The sequence below is a fragment of the Diadema antillarum genome, unplaced genomic scaffold (assembly GCF_040938485.1).
Source record: "Diadema antillarum isolate AM-2024a unplaced genomic scaffold, OU_Dant_1.0 seq00000263_RagTag, whole genome shotgun sequence".
Lineage (NCBI taxonomy): Eukaryota > Metazoa > Echinodermata > Echinoidea > Diadematoida > Diadematidae > Diadema > Diadema antillarum.
In genome coordinates this window covers 1282719-1303490 of record NW_027271301.1, presented here as the reverse complement: position 1 = coordinate 1303490, position 20772 = coordinate 1282719, and the positions used below count along the sequence as shown (strand labels likewise).

At 38.7% G+C, this 20772-nt stretch overlaps 1 protein-coding gene and 1 long non-coding RNA gene across 2 annotated transcripts in view; both read right to left on the bottom strand.

Moving 5' to 3' along the window:
- The window catches only part of LOC139729784 (scavenger receptor cysteine-rich domain-containing group B protein-like), a 35836-nt gene extending 34415 nt beyond the window's left edge, over nt 1-1421 (bottom strand). The window contains exon 1 of the mRNA XM_071640717.1: nt 1271-1421. Within this exon, the coding sequence (XP_071496818.1) occupies nt 1271-1421 (151 nt within the window). The remainder of the gene's footprint in view (nt 1-1270) is intronic.
- A 694-nt stretch (nt 1422-2115) lies between these two features.
- LOC139729750 (uncharacterized) overlaps nt 2116-20772 on the bottom strand; it is a 100963-nt gene continuing 82306 nt past the window's right edge. The window contains exon 3 of the long non-coding RNA XR_011710884.1: nt 2116-2451. This is a non-coding gene — a long non-coding RNA (uncharacterized lncRNA). The remainder of the gene's footprint in view (nt 2452-20772) is intronic.

Below are 20772 nucleotides of genomic sequence, written 5' to 3'. Positions count from 1 at the left end.
ATGCTAGATAGGAGCGCATCACATTAAATATATCATTGTATCATAGCATTACTAACTCATCAATACACCAGATGATATTGATCCACACACACACACACACACACACACACACACACACACACACAAGAAATCCAATGGATTTTCAAGTCAGATATCCAAGCATCAATATCAATGAATTTGTGGGTATTAAATAACTGTTTCTCTTCCCCTTTCACAACAAATAAATGAATTAAACTTGTTTTTGTTTCATCTCTTCTAATAAACAACAAGTAGCAATAAATACCTGCATTCTATACCAACTGATGCATAATTTCAAAATATTTTTGGGTTTGGCGAACAAATCCTAGCCATATCAGGAGCATAAGACACAGGAGGGAGAATTCAGAGCAAAAAGAAAGAAGCGAGTTTGGGTTGTTAGTATCAAAATTTATACTTCACAGTTTTCAATCACATGAACAAAAATTTAGACCGACATTTATGTAGCTACAAGAGATTTAACGAAGTAACAATAGGAATTGCCCATGTCTTATTGTGAATGTTCTCATACTCTACAAGCATGTTAGATTTGCATTATCCTTTTGCTGGTTAAACAGATTGAATATGCATATGATTGCATGCATTAAAATGAAACAAAAACAGAATACACAACTGATAAATGGTTAAGACTACATAGTGTTTTGGGTAAAGTTATAGGACAAGTTCACCTTCAAATACATGTGACTTGAGTGAATGCAGCAGTATAAGTAGAAGACATCAGTAAAGAGTTTTGGGGAAATCAGACAATCTGTTCAAAAGTTATGAATTTTTAAGTATCTGCACAGTCACTGCTGGATGAGAAGACTACTACAATGTATGATGTCACATGCGTACAACGATATAAGGAAAATAAAAAGAGAATTTCACAAAATCTTACTTTTTGATAAAAGTGCACATTTCCTCGACTCGTCACTGACGTATAATAAGGGTAATATTATTCCCCCTTGCCTTCTGAAAGAGGAAAGTCAAGTGTTCTTTTATTATGCAAGAAAAATGAAAATATCTTGAATTTCTTTATATTTTCTTTATATCATTGTACGCATATGACATCACAAGCTGTAGTAGTCTTCTCATCCGGCAGCGACTAAGCAGAAACTTCGAAAAGGTATAACTTTTAAACGGATTGTCCGATTTTCCTCAAACTCTTGCTGATGTGTTCTATTAATATTGCTGCATTCACTCAATCCACATGTCTATGAAGGTGAACTTGTCCTTAAAACCGAGGAAGCCTTACCTTCAACTGGTTCTGTAGTGTTGATGAAAGCTGGCATGACTTCTTCCACTAATAGGGAGAGGGAGAGGAGGAGAACACTGAGTATCGTCCAAGCCCTCTTCCACCGCCTCCATCTCCCCCTTGACACCGATACCATCCAGCTCCGCTGCATCATTGATCAATCAAAGCTCTGGTCGTTAGGCAAATCTTCCGGCCGGAGACTCCTGCTCCATGCTGAGGGTACTACTCAGTCCACTAGGTTGGCGTAAAAGCAGTCGAGGGCTCACTCAGCGGCAGTGCACAGGTTTAATGGGCACGGCTGACTGAGCCACGCATCGGGAGTGCAAGTCTGATTTCAGCAGGGGGGCGACGCACGTGCCTTTCGTGGAATCATGTACACGCACAAATCCAGAGAAGCGGGAGCAGGAATAAGGGGAATGTATTTGCCGTGTTTCCGCCCCGGCGTGTCAAGTGATTTACTGTCGACTGGTTGTGTCTACCTGTCTCCCTGCTCACACTCAGGCATCTCACTTAACACAGTTGGTGGCAACTCTTGATATTCACATTTCTCTAGCTACTAGGAAGTCACTAGCTGGCAGAGAGTGATAAAGTATACTTGCTACCCCCTGCTGCATTGCAAACATAAGCTGGGTTGGTAGGGAGAGAGGATGCCTGTAGCTCCTGACTGAGTTATGGCTAGATCAAACTTTAATGCTCCCTGTTGGATGTCCTTTTTCCCTCCGCCCTACACTGCTCACATTTTTGCTCGTTATCACATCACTCCAACATACCTTTGCACTCTATTCCTTGGCTTGTATAGTATCTCACGTACGCAATGATTTAAGACATGCTAAAGTGCTCTCCAATTTCTAGATCACACTGTGCTTGTCTTCACCACCTTCTACTGTCAACTTGATGAAAAAAAAGGGGGAGTGAGACGGCGATCATAAGTGATGAGACAAGACACTTGCTGCTGATGAGGATTTGGTCTAGCTGGAAGGATGGCAGAGTTGGGTTTCGCCCCTCCTTACTTCTTGCTCATCCACACTGCGCTCCCCTCTACCTCAACTCCTCGTGCTGAAAATGACAGGGATGTCGTCAGCTTACAGAATGGAGACGTTGCCCCTAATCTTCCTCTCAGATGGAGTGGTGCTCTGTACTTTTACCTCCCAAGCCGGCCAGATAACCATACAAGTTTCACCCTGCAAAAGGGGGAACAGACACAGATAAAGTTTGATTCTTTTATGTATACAACTGATAAAATAGTACACTTTAGACAGAATCAACTGAAGAAGTCATTAGCCTTTTTTTTTCATTGCTTGGTTTCCAGCAATCATAGATGAGTTGATCCTTGAGTGTCTCTCCTGGATCTTAATCTGAGGAACACCCTCTAATCAATAATAGCAAAAGCAATGACAAAAAGTGTAAAATATGCTTACTTTCAAAACCTTGTTTCTAGTGAAACACAGTTTTGAATTGCACCTCCTTATGTGTAAAAAAACCCAATGTTTCAAAACCATGTTTGTGATCATGACTACTGTTTATAATGGAATGTAAAACTGTTTTTCTTGTTTTGTTTTGTTTTGTTTTTTGCCAGAGAAGTTTAGTATAAAATACAACCATAGTGTTACAGATTTGTGAACCATTCACATGACTTATGAAGCATTCACATATGGAAGGGAGTATCATGGCTGATTACTATACACTGCAAACAGAAATCCATAGAAATGCTGTGTGAACTGTCAATTAAACAAAACTATTGGTGTGTTATAAATAAGAGAATACGTACAACGTATATGATAATATAAACTACTCAGATTACAAGAACACATGAAAATTTGAGCAAAACTTGTTTAGAAAACTCCTTGGAAACATACATTACTTAATTGGCCGAATATGAATCATGAAATATTTTGAGGAGAAAAGTGATTTTTGTTTGCTTTTCAACTTACAGAAATTACTCTATCAGAATTAAACACATTTCTAATCACATTATCTTTTAAATTGCTACTTTTTATATGAGCCAATATGCAAGGAATAACAGGAAACATAGGTTCCTTTTTTTTTTTGTGGGGGGGGGGGGTGGGGGAGGAGGTGGTTGCAGAAATGCCTTGAATTACGATGATCATGAAGATTGGGAAACTGATCTCACACGTGTGCATTTCCTTTATTTTCAAGCAGATTAATTCGAGATAAAATGGCAGGACTAGGGCAACCTGTGCTCCGTGCCCCCATTACAGCAATCTTGGCAACCAATATCAGCGAGCTACCTCTATAATCACAGGTAATGAATATCTTGCATATTGCGGGGACATGTTTAGAGACTGGCCCTGCAGCTACATACCATGAAAAATGGGGGAAGAGAGAGAGAGAGAGAGAGAGAAAGATGAAGAAGAAGAAATGAAGAAAGAGACTATTAATGAACTTCCGTGTCTCCTCATCTTGCAGGAGACAAAGAAAATATACCCAGCCTTGCGTGCAGGCCTATAGGCCATGAACCAATTTGATAAGGAGTAAAGCATACAGGACATATTTTTGCACAGATTAAATGCTGTATCTCCACTGGAGGACTAAAGAAAACACCGCCATGATAATGGATAGGTCACTGCCTCTTCTGCAAAGCATTCTGGCGTAAGACGGGTGAATCTTTCCACCGAACCAAGACTCTCATCTATAGCTGGTCAGGAGAGACAGAGAGGGAGAGAATACACAATAATGGACCCGGGGGGGGGGGGGGGGGGGGGGGAGGGGGCAGGAACATGATATTGGAAGGTAATTTGCAGTGTGACAAAGGAGAGCCAGAGTCAATGTGGAAAATGAAATACACTTCACCTAACCCATAAAAGGAATATGCCTTCCTCTGAAGCCATAGCTACATGTTCTGACGTTGAAAAATAAAGGTATTAATCTACTGTTCTGGATGCAAATATCAACAAGGCATTCATTTTGAGTTTACACCATAGTAAAAAAACCTAAAATTCTGAGTTTGCATAATCACTTAGTGAACAAATAGTTCAAAAAGTTTCCCCCGTACTAAACTTTAGCTGAAATGAGGTAAACACAATCAAGTATTTACTCATCATTTCAACTTTTGTTTGATGTAAAAAAAAAGGAAAGAAGGGTATGCCATGACTGTTGGATGTGTCAATACCTGAAGCTGGTTGAACCATGTGCATTGATTAAACCATAGTCTCTCCCATTGCTTACTAAGGTATATTGAGATGAATGTATCATAGTAAACATGTTTAGCTGAGGCAAGAGTACCCTTCATGTCAAATAAACGTCATTACCACTAATGGAAAGAGCTGCTAAAATTTGTTGGTTTTTATGCTTCAAGGAAGAGTGAACAAAAAACAAAAAGACGTACAGAAATCTTATGATCAGATTGATTTTAAATTTAAGCTGTCAAAATAACATATCTGGAAGTGGTTTTAAGTTTGAACCTGATTTAATATTTTTTCTATTTTCATTGCAACATTACTCTCACAATTTGGGTAGCATGAGAGTGGTGGGAAGGATGGGAAAAAAAAAACCGATTGTGTAACACACCTTGGATGTAATATAGGCTCTATATACTGACGAAAAATATCAAAGGTAAAGATTGTGTACTTCGAAGATATCGAGTTGGCTTGACAGACATTGGTTACAAATGGAAGAAGGGAAAGAATGCAATATACTTGCCACAAATGTGAACCATAATGACTGGGAGACAGAAAGGCAAAAAACTAGAGATTTGGGAAGAGGAAATTCAATCATGTTTCCAATATGGATGGCTAGATGGCTATGTCAAGGCAACACAAATAGTGTTCTAATAAAACATGTATCACTTGTGTCCGCTTGTGTCAAAGTACACACATCATAAATTTTTGACAGCATCATCTATTCCTACTGACCCTTCTGTCCCTCTTGGCTAGATATTGCCTCAGCTCGCATCAATTCTAGGAAATGACACAGGTAAGACACAAGCCGTTCGTCCATGATTTAAACCCAGGCTTTGCTGACCATGTTTCCATGCTGGCACCAAGTCCAGTGTTTGCTAAGAATCGCGAAAACGTGCAGGTCAGTGCCTAGCGTGAGTCACCTGACTAGATGAATTAATTCTCTGGTTGCTGGAGCTTGAGGGCAATTGGGCTCTATTTTTTTCCACCTCCACATCCACCCAATTTCAATAAAACCTCATCAGCTGATGGGGGCATGGTATCAGTGTGTTACTTATCAAATTCGAGATCTCATCACACTCTAAATTTCGATGAACTGCTGGGCTGATCCCAACACTCCTCATCTTGTTCTTTAAGTCTCTGAGCATCAATAAAATATAGTGTTTTGACAAAAACAAATTAGTTGATATTCATACCGTAATGTGATCTAGGGCTGTTGTTTATGTACATATAACTTTAAAGGTACTATTTACCACTAGGAGCAGTGATATGAAAAGTGTTCAAGATATGACATTTGATGCATATGTGTAGGTAAATTGTATCACAAAACATCCTTAAGTACAAAAAATTTCAAAATAAAGCCTAAACTATAAGGAGATATCACTATTTTCCCCACTAAACCATAACTGTAGACAGTTTAGTCTATAAACATTTTTTTTTAAAAACTATTGTTCGCATTTAGTATATCTAACAATACTTAACACTGATTATACTGACTCAAATTTTTACATTGGTTGTTTCTATCCCTGAATCACACTTTAGAACTATTTTGAAGCACTAAGCTGGGTTTTTGTTTCATCTGCAAATGGTAACTAATGCCTTTAAAAGTCACCATGCAGAGGCAGCACAAGTCATAAGAAAGTCGCATAGACATTTCACGTTACAGCTATACCAGTACATTAGAAGGTGTATACTTTTGTAGCTATACTTGGGGTACCAGTACTCAAATATGCACTTTTTGCATAGTGCTAAATATAGAATGTCCAGGATAAAATAACCATGGATTTCAGCTGATTCAAATGCTTGCACACTATTATTTATTTTTGAATATGATAAAGAATATAACTAGAAATGTCGCTAAGGCGACTGATGCCTCCGCCATAATGCATGATTCTCCCAATAGGTGTATAGTACGATGTCTTCACAATGTGTGATGACAGTTTCACATAACTGGCAAAATATCGAAATAACAGGTTTGTCAAAAATATCTTGAATGTTCACTTTCCACGAACTGGGTTTGCTATAATTGTCTATTAAAGAGTGCAGGTACACATATTTGGGGAATTGAAAATTTTTACTTGACTTCTGACCGACCTTATTATAAGTTTATGCATTGAGTATAATTTTCAAGGTATGAAGAAAGAGTGTAATTACAGTACAAAATATATATATTTTTTATTCAAACCTGACCTTTGACCTTTGACCTTCTGGCTGGAAATTTCCAAGAGAATCTCCATCAAGTAATACATGTACATATATTAAATTTTAAAACTAATAATGCAATCGTTGCATATACTAGTATATGAGGGAAATAGTAACATTTTGAGGAGTTGACCTTGACCTTTGAACCCCCTGACTATTGACCCATGACCCTTAAATTCCCTAGATAATCCCTGCCAGTCAGTACATGCATTTGTACCAAGTTCCATGAAGATATACATTGAACCATTTGCGAGAAAAGTGATATTGCAACATTTTCACCTAACCTTTGACCTTTTGACCTTTGACCTTATGACATGAAACTCCCTCTGGAGAATCCTTACGCAGTAGTACATGTCTACACTAAGTTTCAAGAAAATAACTGCGGGCATTGCATAGATATGGGGGAAATAGCAACATTTTTAGCATTTGACCTTGACCTTTTGACCTTTGACCTCTTGTCAATGTCAATAGAATCTACTCAACTAATTGTCCCATCATACATCATCCTTGGACCAAGTTTGGTGAAAGCTGCTTCATCCAGTTTTGAGTTATCACATAAACAGATAAATTTTAGGATTTGACCTTGATCTTTGACCTTTGACCTCTGTTCGATTTCACTGAAAAACTAATCAAGTAATTGTCCCATCAAATATCATCCTCCAACAAAGTTTGGTGAAATTTGCTCTATACAGTCTTGAGTTATCGCGTAAACGGATACAATTTCATGATTTGACCTTGACCTTTGACCTTTGACCTTTAGCCGATTTCACCCAAAATCTTATCAAATCGTTGCCCCATCATACTTCATACTTGGACCAAGTTTGGTAAAATTCCAGTAAATATTACTCAAGTTATCGCGTAAACGAAAGCGGACGGACGTACGGACGTACGTACGGACGGACGGACAACCCGAAAACATAATGCCTCCGGCACCACTTCGTGGCGGAGGCATAAAAATTCAAATTCAAATGAAATATATCCAGTATCACTTTTTTTTAAATATCACAATTATGACAAAGCAACATTATAGTATACAAATAAACTTTGCCTTGAGAGTTTCTGGTTACAACTATGGGCAGAGGTGTCTCCAAAATAGTAACATTCACTAAAGGGCACAGCCCCAAAATAAATAGTACCTTTGGAGACACTGAAGCCGAGAGCTTTACCCAGAGACTCAAAACTGGGAAGAGTATCATATTTGTTTCATTTTTGGAATAAAATTTAAACAAAAGAAGGGAAAATTAGGCGAGAAGTCCTGTGGTGGATGTGAAGCAGCGCGCAATGTCAGAATTTAAGACATCACTTCTCATATAGTGCACTATTTGGAAAATGTTTTTATAAGCAGTGACATCATTTTCCAAATAGTATACGATGGAGTATTGAACAAGCCAACATTCTGAAATAGTTGAAAATACATAAAATCCCTAGAACCTCTTTAAATCAATCACTACAGGATTAATTTTTTGATCCGCCATATACAGTCGAACCTCTTGTATCCGGACAAGTCAGGACCGGGGCTCATCCGGATAAGGGATGTGGCCGGATACGGGAGACTCAATGCTTTAAACATGTACATATACATACACATGTACTGATGTAGCCCATTGTAGTACCACATATAGTAATGTGTATACTGCAACCTTTTCATTGTTACACTCAGTAACAGACCCCAAAATAGAGGTTCGTGTTTGCAAGGATGAAATCATTTTCTTTTATAAATTCTTGGGATGATTTACCTAAATAATACATTAAGAAATGTATCAAGTATATGTAATTCATGTGTGTTTGTGTAGGAGATCTCAAGGAGTTGGGAATCCCCCTTTCCTCCCGTAATTATTATTTTTTTAAATCACGGCGAGATTGCGTCCGTATAATAGAGAGATCCGGATAAAGGGAGGCCGGATAACAGAGGTTCAACTGTATGACAGAATAGTGGTAAAAGAAAATTAGTAAGTGTACAATCTATATAAAACAATGTTGTTCAAAATCACATGAAACATGCTCACAATGCAAAACTGTCAAGATTGCCACATTGTTTAAAAGAAAAGGGAACACATAAGATGTGTTACAACTGGCTCATGGCACACTGTCCACAGATCACAAATATGGATATTTATGAGACAATTTCAGTGTTGATGGGCAGCCATGGTAATGTCTTTCAATTTCCTCTCCCTGCATGTGCTAAGGAATTGACTTCTCTCTCTGTATTAGGCACACTCTGACCATCTTAGAATCTTGGTAATTAATCATGAGCACTTGTCAACTGAAATGTTTGGAAATTTTGGTTTTAACAGACAGAAAAGTAATAATGTCATATTGCTCTCTCATTACTGAACATCCTTATATGTTTTGCATGTTCTTTTCACAATTATGCCTAATAAAGCTTGCATACAAGCCCTGATCATACACATTAATGCAATAAGAAGCATAAAAGGAAACACTAACTAACTTATGATTTAACGCTTTTCCAACACAAACAAATGTTTCATGTTTATGAAATTTCTTTATCAACTATTGAAAGAGCTGGTGTGCGGATTAAAACAAAATTTCACTTTAATCAAACTGTCAGAATTTATCTGTCAATGTGAAATTCACATTTGCAATCACCTGTCATAGTTAATAGTTCTATGAAAACCTCAGTCTCACAATGCATGACAAACTTACAAAATTCTGTTTGTTTGCTTTTTCTGAGTGAAGTTATATGTCTGAAAATAAAGCTGATCCAACTACAGAATATGGACAAACATAAGAAAATTTACCGAGTTTTCAATCATTTCCTTTCACATCATTCAAGCTTATTCCTACATGATCAGCTTCAACTTATACCAATGACCACATGTAATATCAGAGTGATATCTCCATTTGACTGATTTCAAGCAGAAGATACATTGTAGTAAACAGTAAAAATATCTGTCACTTTACTCCATGCTATTTACACAAATAGTGGTTGTAAACTTCACTATTTAATTTCAAAAAGAAGAAAATGGCTTTTGCAGTTGCTGTCTTTATCATCTTCATTAAACAGATGTAATATGTTCCCTAAAAAACCCCAAACACACCCAATGCATCACTTTCTAAAAACAATTTTGTACAAATTTCTTCATAATAACTGTTGAGCGCACCTTCACCATGATCCCTCTCTATTGTAGATACAAGTTGCAATGTGAGAATTCTGTTCCAAATCAAGTCCATTGTACCAAGCTCGGTGAAGAAGTCAGCAAACAAAAAATCAAAGACAACCTCACTTGTCTTAGCAAAGGTCTAAAAATCTAAGACATTTCCCTCGGCTTGGATTCTGGCCACCCAGTGCAACCTCTGCACAAAGCCCTCCCAGATCCGATCGGTGGACTCATTTGTTGGCAAAACATAGAGCCCGATGCTCCTCCGTGGCTGTTTTATAGCTGAAGGGCTGACACAGTTACCGATCCAGTTAGCGACCCGCATTTCCCCTGGGTATTGATTCTGGCATATCAGCTCTGCTCATCATTATGTTGTTGTTGTTGTTTTTTCCCACGTTCAAAATACTGATTATTCCTCTCTCTCTGTCTTTCCAGTTCTCAAGGATCTTTGCATCTTTACTCAAGATACATGGTTATCTGATTGCCTCCAATACCATACAGGATACATGTCTCGTGTGAAAATGTAGGTCACTTCAGCATCATCGACACTCATATCCCTTTAAAAAAAAAAAATCACCAACTTGCTCAGAATACTCACTGAGTACTCCTTGCAATACATAAAAGCAATCAATATTCTCGATTATATTGTGAACATACAAAGCGAATGTGCAATTTGAAACCTAAGAAGCAAAAAGACCAATTGGCCACCCCAGAAAACAATGGGAGGACCAAAACATGGAGATAACCCAAAAGGGTGGAAGGAAACTTGGAAGTCAAGACCTTGGGCCTTGATAGAACACAATGGAGAATGCTGATAAAGAGGCTGTCAACTACAGTAAAAGTGGAAATTTTCGCGGTGTTGAAATTTTCGCGCATTTCGTGCAACCAGAAACTAGCGCGAAAATAAAAGCACGCGAATATTTTTGCTTGCCATATAATCCTGTGCGTGATGTCTTGATTCCGCGGATTTAAAAACACGCGAAACTCTTCTCACCCGGCCTAGCGCGAAAAATTACTCGCGCGAAAATATCCACTTTTACAGTAACAGGCCAACTGGCCTACAGGCATCAGGGTGAGTAGTGAGCATATTATGAACATTTGCTCATATTTTTCAGCCAAACATCATTTGTAACCATGCATCACGAAACCATCAAAAATTTGCCACACATGGATTTTAAGTTAAGGGCAGATTCTGAAAGAGCAGACTCTAAGCTTTAAAATCATATGTAACTCAGTACAAAAATGGACATTCCGAACCTACCTAAATTATGGACAGAAGGTACACACTCTGGAAAAGCTTTTTAAATCAAGGGATTTATTCAAGCACTTAATTCTCATTTGCAATGAATGGGGTAAAAACAGGATGCAAAACTCCTCAGAAACCACAATGAACGGATTATCAGAATAAAGCTGAAATTTTCCACACCGTATGAGTACATTCTATTTTTGATTGCTACTTATTTTCAAAGCAGTAGCACCACCCTTTCAAATGTTATTAGACTTGAAAATGAGGAGTGTGTACAGGGTCTCTAAGATATGAAATAGGGCACAATCACACTACTCTACAATAAAATGTTGTAGGAAAAGTGCAGAATTCACAATTTCCCAGTCACTTTATGATTCCAAACTTTACAATCATGTAGAAGAATGTCTCTTTTAGAAAACATAAAAAACTAAAGATTGACCACACTGACCCATTTCACCAACAGTATTTTGAGTTCCGACATAAAATCGGGGCATGCGACTTTTTGTTGGTTTTGTGATGCACGGTCACATGTGCTAATCCAGTAACAACACGCGGGTACACATTACTCAAACTGTAGTTCTCATTAATTGCAGTGGCTTATCAGTATCACAAGATGCTTGGATTTTTTTTTAATCCTTCACCACAATCAGACTCATGATCATTTGTCACTTGTCATGCATGTAATTACCACTATCAATGTCATCAACATTACACTCATTACTTTGGCTGTTTCTTTCGTCATGGCAATCATCTCTGACAGCTACAACTTTATGATTTTCAACTCCATTAATGCTATCACCAGCAGCATATTCTGTCTATCATCCTAACCATTAACTCTGATCATGTGTCCTTGTACATGTAAATTAATATGATTCAATATCCGGAGTCGTGAAATCCAGAAAATTGTAACGTTACCTCCTTCCCACACATGATTAATGCTTAGCCCAGCAACGACAGCATTAGGGTGTGTAGGTGTTGCTTGTTACCTTAGGGAATATCTGGGTAACCATGGAAACCGGACAGAGGGAGGGAGAGAGAGAGAGAGAGAGAGAGAGAGAGAGAGAGAGAGAAGAGGACTGAGACAGACATACTTTATTGCTAAGTCTATTATCTCTTCTTTCATATCCTGGGCTTGCCTAAACTCATGCACGCTAAAGAAACAAGAATCACCGTCTGAGACCGTGTTATGAAAACATCCCTTATGATTCCACAAATCAAAAGACTTTTTTAACACCTGTCAAGAACAGCCCGAAGCTTCACACAAGTGAAAGATATCACCCAACCTCCCACCTACCCATCAACTATCATACACACTCACAAACACACACAAACACATGCACATATATATGTGCTATCACACACATTCATACATACAATATTCAAATGGATCATTTTCCATACCTCAGTAATATGGCAAGGGGTAATGTAAATCCAACATCGTGATACTGCAGGATACATGAAAAATGCCAATCACACGATTCACACAATTCCCTTAAAGGCGGCCAAAACGGCGGAGCTGGCGACTTTTCATAAAGCCCGCACGGGTAGCCGGTCGTGGCTACGACTCGCTCCTCAAGCGTGAAATGAAAGCCACCTCGCAATCACATGGGCTCGTATACCGTCACTGTGAAAACAAACAATGAGCATTCCATCTTCCATTACCACACCAGGCATGCTTCTAGACAAGTCTTCTCTCTTCTTCTCTCACTCATCACTGTCTTCCAGTCTCCTCCTTCTCCATCTCTCTCTCTCTCTGTGATGTCTACTATATCATCTTCTTATAACCTTCAGCTGCTTTCACTCATTGTTTGTCTTTGCTTCACTTCTGCCTCCTTTGTCTCTCCATTTCTTTTCATCTTAATCTGAGACTTTGATCCTTCTCTTTCTTTGTATCCAAGTAGCTCCTTCTCTCTTCCCCTCCTGGCTTATTTTTAAGCTTTTAACCTTCATTTCTTTTTTTAAATCTCAAATGATAACAAGCGTAAGTTGGGATCTATCGCATCATTTTGAATCTTTTTCTGAGCTCTCTTATCCCCCTCATACAATATTTCTGCTTTCAGTTTATATCTTTAGTTTATTGCACTTGTATGTTAGAGAGGATGATATTAACATTGCTCAGAAGACTTTATATTCATTTATTTCATTTTTTTAACATTTGTTAATTCCACTAAAGTGTCTTCTTTTGAACAAGAACCACCTGGGTAATGGCTGTGATGTAGGAATAAATAACCTTTTTTTCTAAGACAAAATGACATTAAACATGACAGAGACAAAGTGGCAGACTAGACAAGAAATGAATGAAAATGGACAATATTGCCAAGGAAGTTGCAAAAAAGAAGAAGTTAAGAATAAAGTAGGAGGGACATTTAGAGAGGTGATGTTTACAGTTATTATTTTATGCCATGTGAAGACCTTGAGATTGTTAGTATGGATTTTCTTGTCAGTGTAACAAACAATTGTGATGAATGAAAAGGCAGCAGAAATCACAATATGTGAGTCTATGCATTTGTAGACACTCAGAAGTAGGTGGAAGGGAGATTTTGCTATAAAAGTCTGAATGAGAACATTTAACCTCTACATTCACATCTAACTCTGATTGCACTGAATCAAATATGGAATGTTGGTTCCTTATAGGAGACAAGACTACTGTATACTAGTATGGCAAATATTTTGTGAGGATTTTATTTTCATGAATTTAAAAACACACGAAAATATTAACTCTGATCCCGATACGAATGTGACGTGCACGCATACATTTCTCCGTTGAGTGCCATGCTCCACAATCGCAAATTTGTCTTGAAGCACGATTCGCAAAAAGTCAGACTCACTAAATATATGCCGTATAAAGTATACATCACAAGCATTGGTCTGTCCTTGCAATGTTTTTTTCACTAGGTATTTGGCGGTCTTATTTGTGAGGTAGGTGTGAAGAAACTGAAAGCACCTTGACCTCCCAATGGATTAACTGCCCACACATTACAGATCAAGTGGGGGGGGGGGGGGGGGGGGGCTCACAGTCAAGACATAGATAAGAGGGTAGGGTGGGTGGGGTTGGGGAAGGTGGACAGATAGGAGACATAAGTAGAGGGATGGATTGATGGGAATAGATATAGGGGGAGAAAGGAATGGGGACAGTAGAGGAAGGGTGGGCAGAGTAAACTATAGAGGAGATAGGGATGGGAAAGACGAAAGATAGTGGGGGAGGTTTGGGTTAAATACCAGTATAGACAGGAGGAGGAGGGGCGAAAGGGACTGTGGTGGGGTCATGCTACCATGTCATCAGCAGTCCATGAGTTGCCTCATAGGTTCAAATACACCAACGTCAGATGTTGCAAACTGATGCATATCATATTCCTATTGAGTGACTCTCAGAGATTGCCCTCACAATTCAACCAAAGATAAATAGTCTTCTTTCGCTGCAGCTTTTAATAAGGAAGTATCATGTGACCGATGTCCAGGTGGTGGTGGGGGTGGGGCGGAGATGGAAAGGCAGATTGGAAAGAGATAATCATTTCATGATCACATCCTGAAGCATTGTGCAAAGAGCCGTCGGCATTATCCAACATCTCCTCCGCAGCTTGCTCACTTCCGCTGAAAAGAACCAGGATTACAGGGAAACATTATATGTCTTTTGGAAGAACCTGCACTAAGCCAGTTGCTGAAGGATGCTGACAAATGAATACATCAAGGTAAATGTCAAGAAATTCCCCAAACACTCATTGTTCTGAGGCACTGTACAGATATTGCACGATGCTGCATTGAAACACACAACATCAATTCACCTTGTAACCCCACAGAATAAAAATACAAGTTGATTTATGTGCTAGGATCTACAGCGAAGAGAAATGCGAAAAAAACATTTTTATCAAGTGATCCAATAGCAGCTTGCACATTATAGCTCACTGAGATTCGGGAAAAGATTTCAATCTATGTTTATTTCTGATTATCTGTTGAATTTTGATATGCTTGATATACATGTATCTGTGGATATCATGCCTACATATGTATACATTGTATGTACACATATTGGGTAAATCTTCATTTGAGAAATTGGAAGGAGGCAGTAATAACAATATAAATTAAGCACATTCTGTTAAAAACTGCCCAAGTATCAATGCTACTGATGACTACTTGATAAAGTTTTAATAAAGTTGTCACACACAAACACACAAACACACACACACACACACACACACACAAACACATGCACAAACTCTTTCTTTTGTCTTGAATACCCTACAATGTACATGGGGACAAACCAGAAACCCCTATGTTTTCACTTTAATCCAACATACATAACTTCATGCCTACCAGGAAACAATAGGACTATATGTAGGTAGGATTGATGCCTATGACTCATCCATTGAGTATATCAAACTGACACACATTTATCTGTAGTTCCCTAGAATGCTGGGTCCCTGTGTGCCATTGCTGACATGTGACAAATGGCAAAGATCTCGCTTCAAAGAATTCCTCCGACCTCACTCAACCACACATGACAAACATCTCATCCCTAATCCAACTGCCTGTCCTACTTTGATCATCCTCAAACTTTGTGCACTACAAGATCCTGTGGAATCATATATGGCATACAGTACATGAAAAGTTAATACCACACACACAAATCCCATGTCTGCCAAACTCTTGGCAATGGCTTTGAAGTGCTAAGTTACTCCTCTGGGTTCCAGCTAACACACAATTAGACCTCCCTCTGGCTCCTCCTCATATTACTGTCACATCCACATTCTCCACCCCAAATATCTTATTCTCCTGTCATGAAACAGCAGAACCTGGGTCAGACATACTCTAGTAAATGATGCATGAAAAGTCTTTTGTTGTTAAGGTCAATCCACAAATCAACACTTGAATCATAGCTGCAGAGACTCCAACCCGAAGCACCTTCTGATCTGGAGATTCTCCCGCCTGAAACCCCTAGCAAACGGGAGACTCCAAGTTTATGTGTGCAAAGCGTGAAGTTCCTAGGGTTACAGATGCTCTCTGGTGCTATCTAAGGCTTATGTTTGCAACATACGATAGCAATACAAGTAAGAAATCCTTTCCAACGGGAGACATTGAGCCAGGGCGGGAGAAATTAAATCTCAAACGGGAGAACGGGAGATTTTGCAAAAATGGGTTTTCGTCGGGAGATCTCCCGTCGAAAACGGGAGAGTTGGAGTCTCTGTAGCTGGAGGAATGTTTATAAAGGTTTAAAGATGGAGATGTTACACATGCAGGTGTTAATGCAAAGAAAGAATCACTTGATATTATGACAGGAGTATAGAAGAAGGGAAGACAAAGTGAATCATAGCAACAGCAAAAGAAAAAGACTTAACAGAAAGATATAAATTATATGTTGCATGGTGGTGGCAAGTACACATTAGGTTTGCCATTTCAAAGTGATATCTTAAATGCTTAGAACATACCAGCATGACTGCAAGTGTAACAGGCTAGGCTACCAATATGAGCAATTTATTTCCCATAGATACATCTATCCAATCAAGAGTCTCAGAAGTCATAGCTACCAATCTAACCCTTTTGATTTTCAGCAGATGCATCTGCCTGATTAAAAATCTCAGACTAAAAGACTGATAATTTTGCTTCAAAAATGAAAGTGTGTTAGGGTACATCAGCAAAACAAATGACTTTCTTGGATGACACAGCCTTGATACCTTTAGGCGTAATAAGAACATGGTGTAAAGCATTCATTCAGCTTTGGCGCAAGCAGACGCTGTCACACTACCAAAGCACACACATACCAGTCACATCTCCTGCAAACCAAGTTCAAATAACTTGTAAATTTTACAGCACCATCATGAAATGAAGGCATTGGCATATCCACTACGTGAATCATTGCCTGGAGTAACAATGAGCCAAGCTCCTGCAATGGCATCTAAAGAAGATGGTGACTGTCTCTAAGGGCGACTGCCAGAAGTATAGCAAAGTGCAAAGAACTTTCAGGAGAGATCTTACCCTGTCGACATGAATTTTGCAATCCCCCCACGAGTATCGCATGCAATTACAGTTCCCTGTCAGCACCCTGAAAAACACACGAGGCTGCTAATTGCCCATACATGCTACCTAAAACATTCGACGTTCACCCACGTATATGCGCAGCACACTGTGGAGTTGATTACCTGCTAGATGTCAAAAGGTCATTAATGCGACAGAGATACCCTGTGTGATGAACAAGAGGTGTTAAGTGCCCGAACAAAACATTTGACCACTCACCTTCTTACCATGGGAAGGAACTTTCAGCAAGAGGTAGTCACTTAAGTCTTGATACAAAAACACATGTATGGCATGGCTCACCATCTACACAACTTCTCTCTCAGCTAAAATGCAAACAGTACCCAGAAATCTTCCATAGAGGTAGTCCAAATGAAGATTGGCTTTTAATCAGCACATAATTACATCTCATGTATTCCAAAGCAGACTAGCTGCCTCCTTCCTCATGTCACATTCCTTATTGAGTACAGAGCATCAACTGATCAAATGCCTACAAATTACCCCTTGCCGTAATTAACAGGATTTGTCTCAAACAATTTCTTTACTGCCACTGAAATTCACATGGTTACTTAATGTGGTTGATGAGTATGAGGAGTTTGCATGGAACAAACATCTTGACACTTGCCTGTCCATATCTGATTTGATTTTTTGTTTCTCTCGTGCATCTCACTGATGATAAGGTCTTCAGTTTGTCCATATTTAACATGATGGGTCTTCAGTGGATGTCTTCACAGAGCGCTATCAAGTATCTTTGTGTGTTGATGGTTTGATCAGAACACCAAATACACAGTGACACTAAGTCAATACACTAGCCACCTAGCACTTGGAAAACAGCAAAGATCCTTGTGCTATCATGCTTATTTCCCCCCATTATGCCCCCTTCACTGAACCTAGAACAACTGACCAATTGCGTGCTTAACCTTTGCATTTCTGGGACAGACAACAATCATCTGTCTTATTACCCCGAAGAGAAAAATGATGGCTGAGACAAGAGATGTTCCATTTTTCTGTGCATGTGTACCACAACTGTGTGGCACAATGTCGTTTGGATGGAGTTTCTAAGTTTCAAATTTGTACAGGAATATCGTCAGATGCTAACGACACAACTTTAACCATAATAGAAGGAGTTTAGCCTAACATTAATGTGCTACTTGTTTCTGTGACAGTCTCCTTGTCAGATATACTGCACAGTAGTTAATCACTGGCTTCAAGTTAGTCTACCCTGTCTTCAACCAGAGATCCAAATACGACTAGCATACGTGTTGATATAAGGCGTGGGTATGATAATTTTTCTTTTTTTTTTATGTGCATCACGGAAAAAAAAAATGAGTTGATAAACTTACAGAGTTTGTATTTTGTTCAGCTGTGGCATCTTAATTTCCTCATTGATTATTGATGAATTGTTTTTATAAATGTTGATCTGTATCTGTTATGTAAAAAAAAAAAAACATGATTCCAGACACCATCAAGACTAAAAAAAAAAAAAAAAAAAAAATGTATTCACTGTGAAATCTTGTCAAAGTAATGACTATGGCTGAAAAAAAAAGAAAACAACCCAAACCAATCTAATGTGCAGTTTGAACTAATTCAGAGTCTCACTTCAGAGTGGTGTCCTTGATATGAGGGGAAAAAGAACAATAAAATTGTACTTTTGGCTTCATTGGAGAGATACACGCGCTATGATTGTGGAGACCAGTACTGAATGACTTCCAACAAGTTTTGACACCGGACCATCATGTCATGTTTCATCTGGAGGCAGCACAAAGTACATGCGTTTACCCTGAACTCTAATTTCCCACCAAGTGATCATCAATATTCATTTGGGGAGATTTCGGATCACGGCAAGTCATGTGCCTGCCTACACTGCCCCCATTACCGGCAAATTGAATTCTACTTGGAAAATTGCGCAAGCGGTTCCCTTGCATGACAAAAGCCATTTCAGAATATTCGCCTTCTGGCAAGTGCTCACCGACAATATCAAATTCATGTGAAGGAAACACACATAAAAATGCTTCAATTCTTCATGAGGAAAAAAAGAAATCCACATTGTGGCCAACAAATGCACCAAATTCTTGTGCTTCATGCAGACACTACTACATAGTACAAGTAACAGTAATCTTTTGCTATTAAACATGTCCCATTTATCCTCATTCCTCACGATAATCCTTGAAAACTTACACGCAAGGCCAGACATGAATGTGATCTAAACATGGGTTATCTGCATCACTGATTAAGCAAAGCCTTTTACAATTTGTACACTGGGCAAATCAATCAATACATATTACATGACAAAAGAAGCGATCTTATGCAGACTTCATGTACAAGTCCTAATGGCTTTATTATTCATCCAATCCAATCTGGAATTGACGTTTACAATGCCCCTGGATAGCATGAAATGAAGAAAAACTACACCGCGATAACTAAAACTACAAAGATGATAACCAAATTCGCTGCAAAAACCAAATGAAATGGTTAGCTCCCCACGATAATGCTGGTGATAAATAGCATTGCCATTTATCAAGATCTCTGCAAATATGCTCCCAAAATTGGATGGATTTGGCTCGAGTTCTATACATATCGCCTCCTACACTGGAGTTCTCTTCCATATTGATTTTTTTTTTTTCTGAAGCTTACAATCTCCTATTGCAAGCTGGGTTAAGTTTCATATTTTGAAATTGCAGTTATTCCTCATAGATTGACTGCTAAACAGATATAAATGTTATTTCATGGGAATCTTGTCAGCAGTTTCATTAAATGCTTTAAAAGTTTTTTTTAAGCACTAAACAAATAAAAGAATCTTAACTATTTTACTTTCATGCAGGATATAAAAAATCCACAAATCAAGATGACTGCAGAAAAGACAATTTGGACAGTCTGGGTCAGTTTCGATTATGTGCTCTGTAACAAAAAAAAAAAATCTGACTCAGATATAACATGAATCATTACCCATCTCACGCATCTTAGATGTGGTTCTTCGAAATTGTATTCCCCTCATCTTACGCCCGGGATTGCACGCCAGCAGGGAGAAGAGGAGCAAATATTTTCCTTATTTCCCGCTTTGGCAAATGCCTATGGGATTTGCATGTTAAAAACGAGGGGAATATAGCATCCGGGTACTTGAGCTCCCAGTGAGGAAAATTTGCTGTTGATGACAGTTTTTTGCAGAGTAGTTTCGCGACAAAGGGCAAATTCCCATAGGTTAAAATGTAAAACTAGAGGACGATCGCTGTTACTGTGTGCGCCTTGCTGTTTCTACGCATGCCGCATACACGATTTTCGCGACAGAAGGCAAATTCCCATCGGTTAACGCGTAAAAATAGTGGACAATCCCTTTTGGCTGTTATACAAGCGCCGCGTACCTGAGCTGTGTATAGGGATGCAGCGCACAGTGCAGTGTAGAGCTTGAGCTGGCGCCAAGTGGAAAATTGTTATCGTAAATTGGGAAGTTGTAAAAAACAATGACATTGTGATGATTTATTTTGCTACTCAAGATGCCTGAAATAGGTACGGTAATAATAATGATATGGACTGTCTAATTTCGGGGGCTACGACATTAATTGCCCTCACTAGAATTGTATTGCCCTCGTCCTCGACTCGGGCAATACAATTCTAGTTCGGGCAATAAATGTCGTATCCCCCTCAAGGCCAGTTCATATTATATTATGGTCTAACAAAGAGTGTGTCACACACCAATTTTGGCAAACATTGTTTTTGAAAATGCATCATAATACTTTATAATGCTATTTGAGTTATAGATTTCATCTCAATTATGGCTTAGTTTGCCAAATGTGT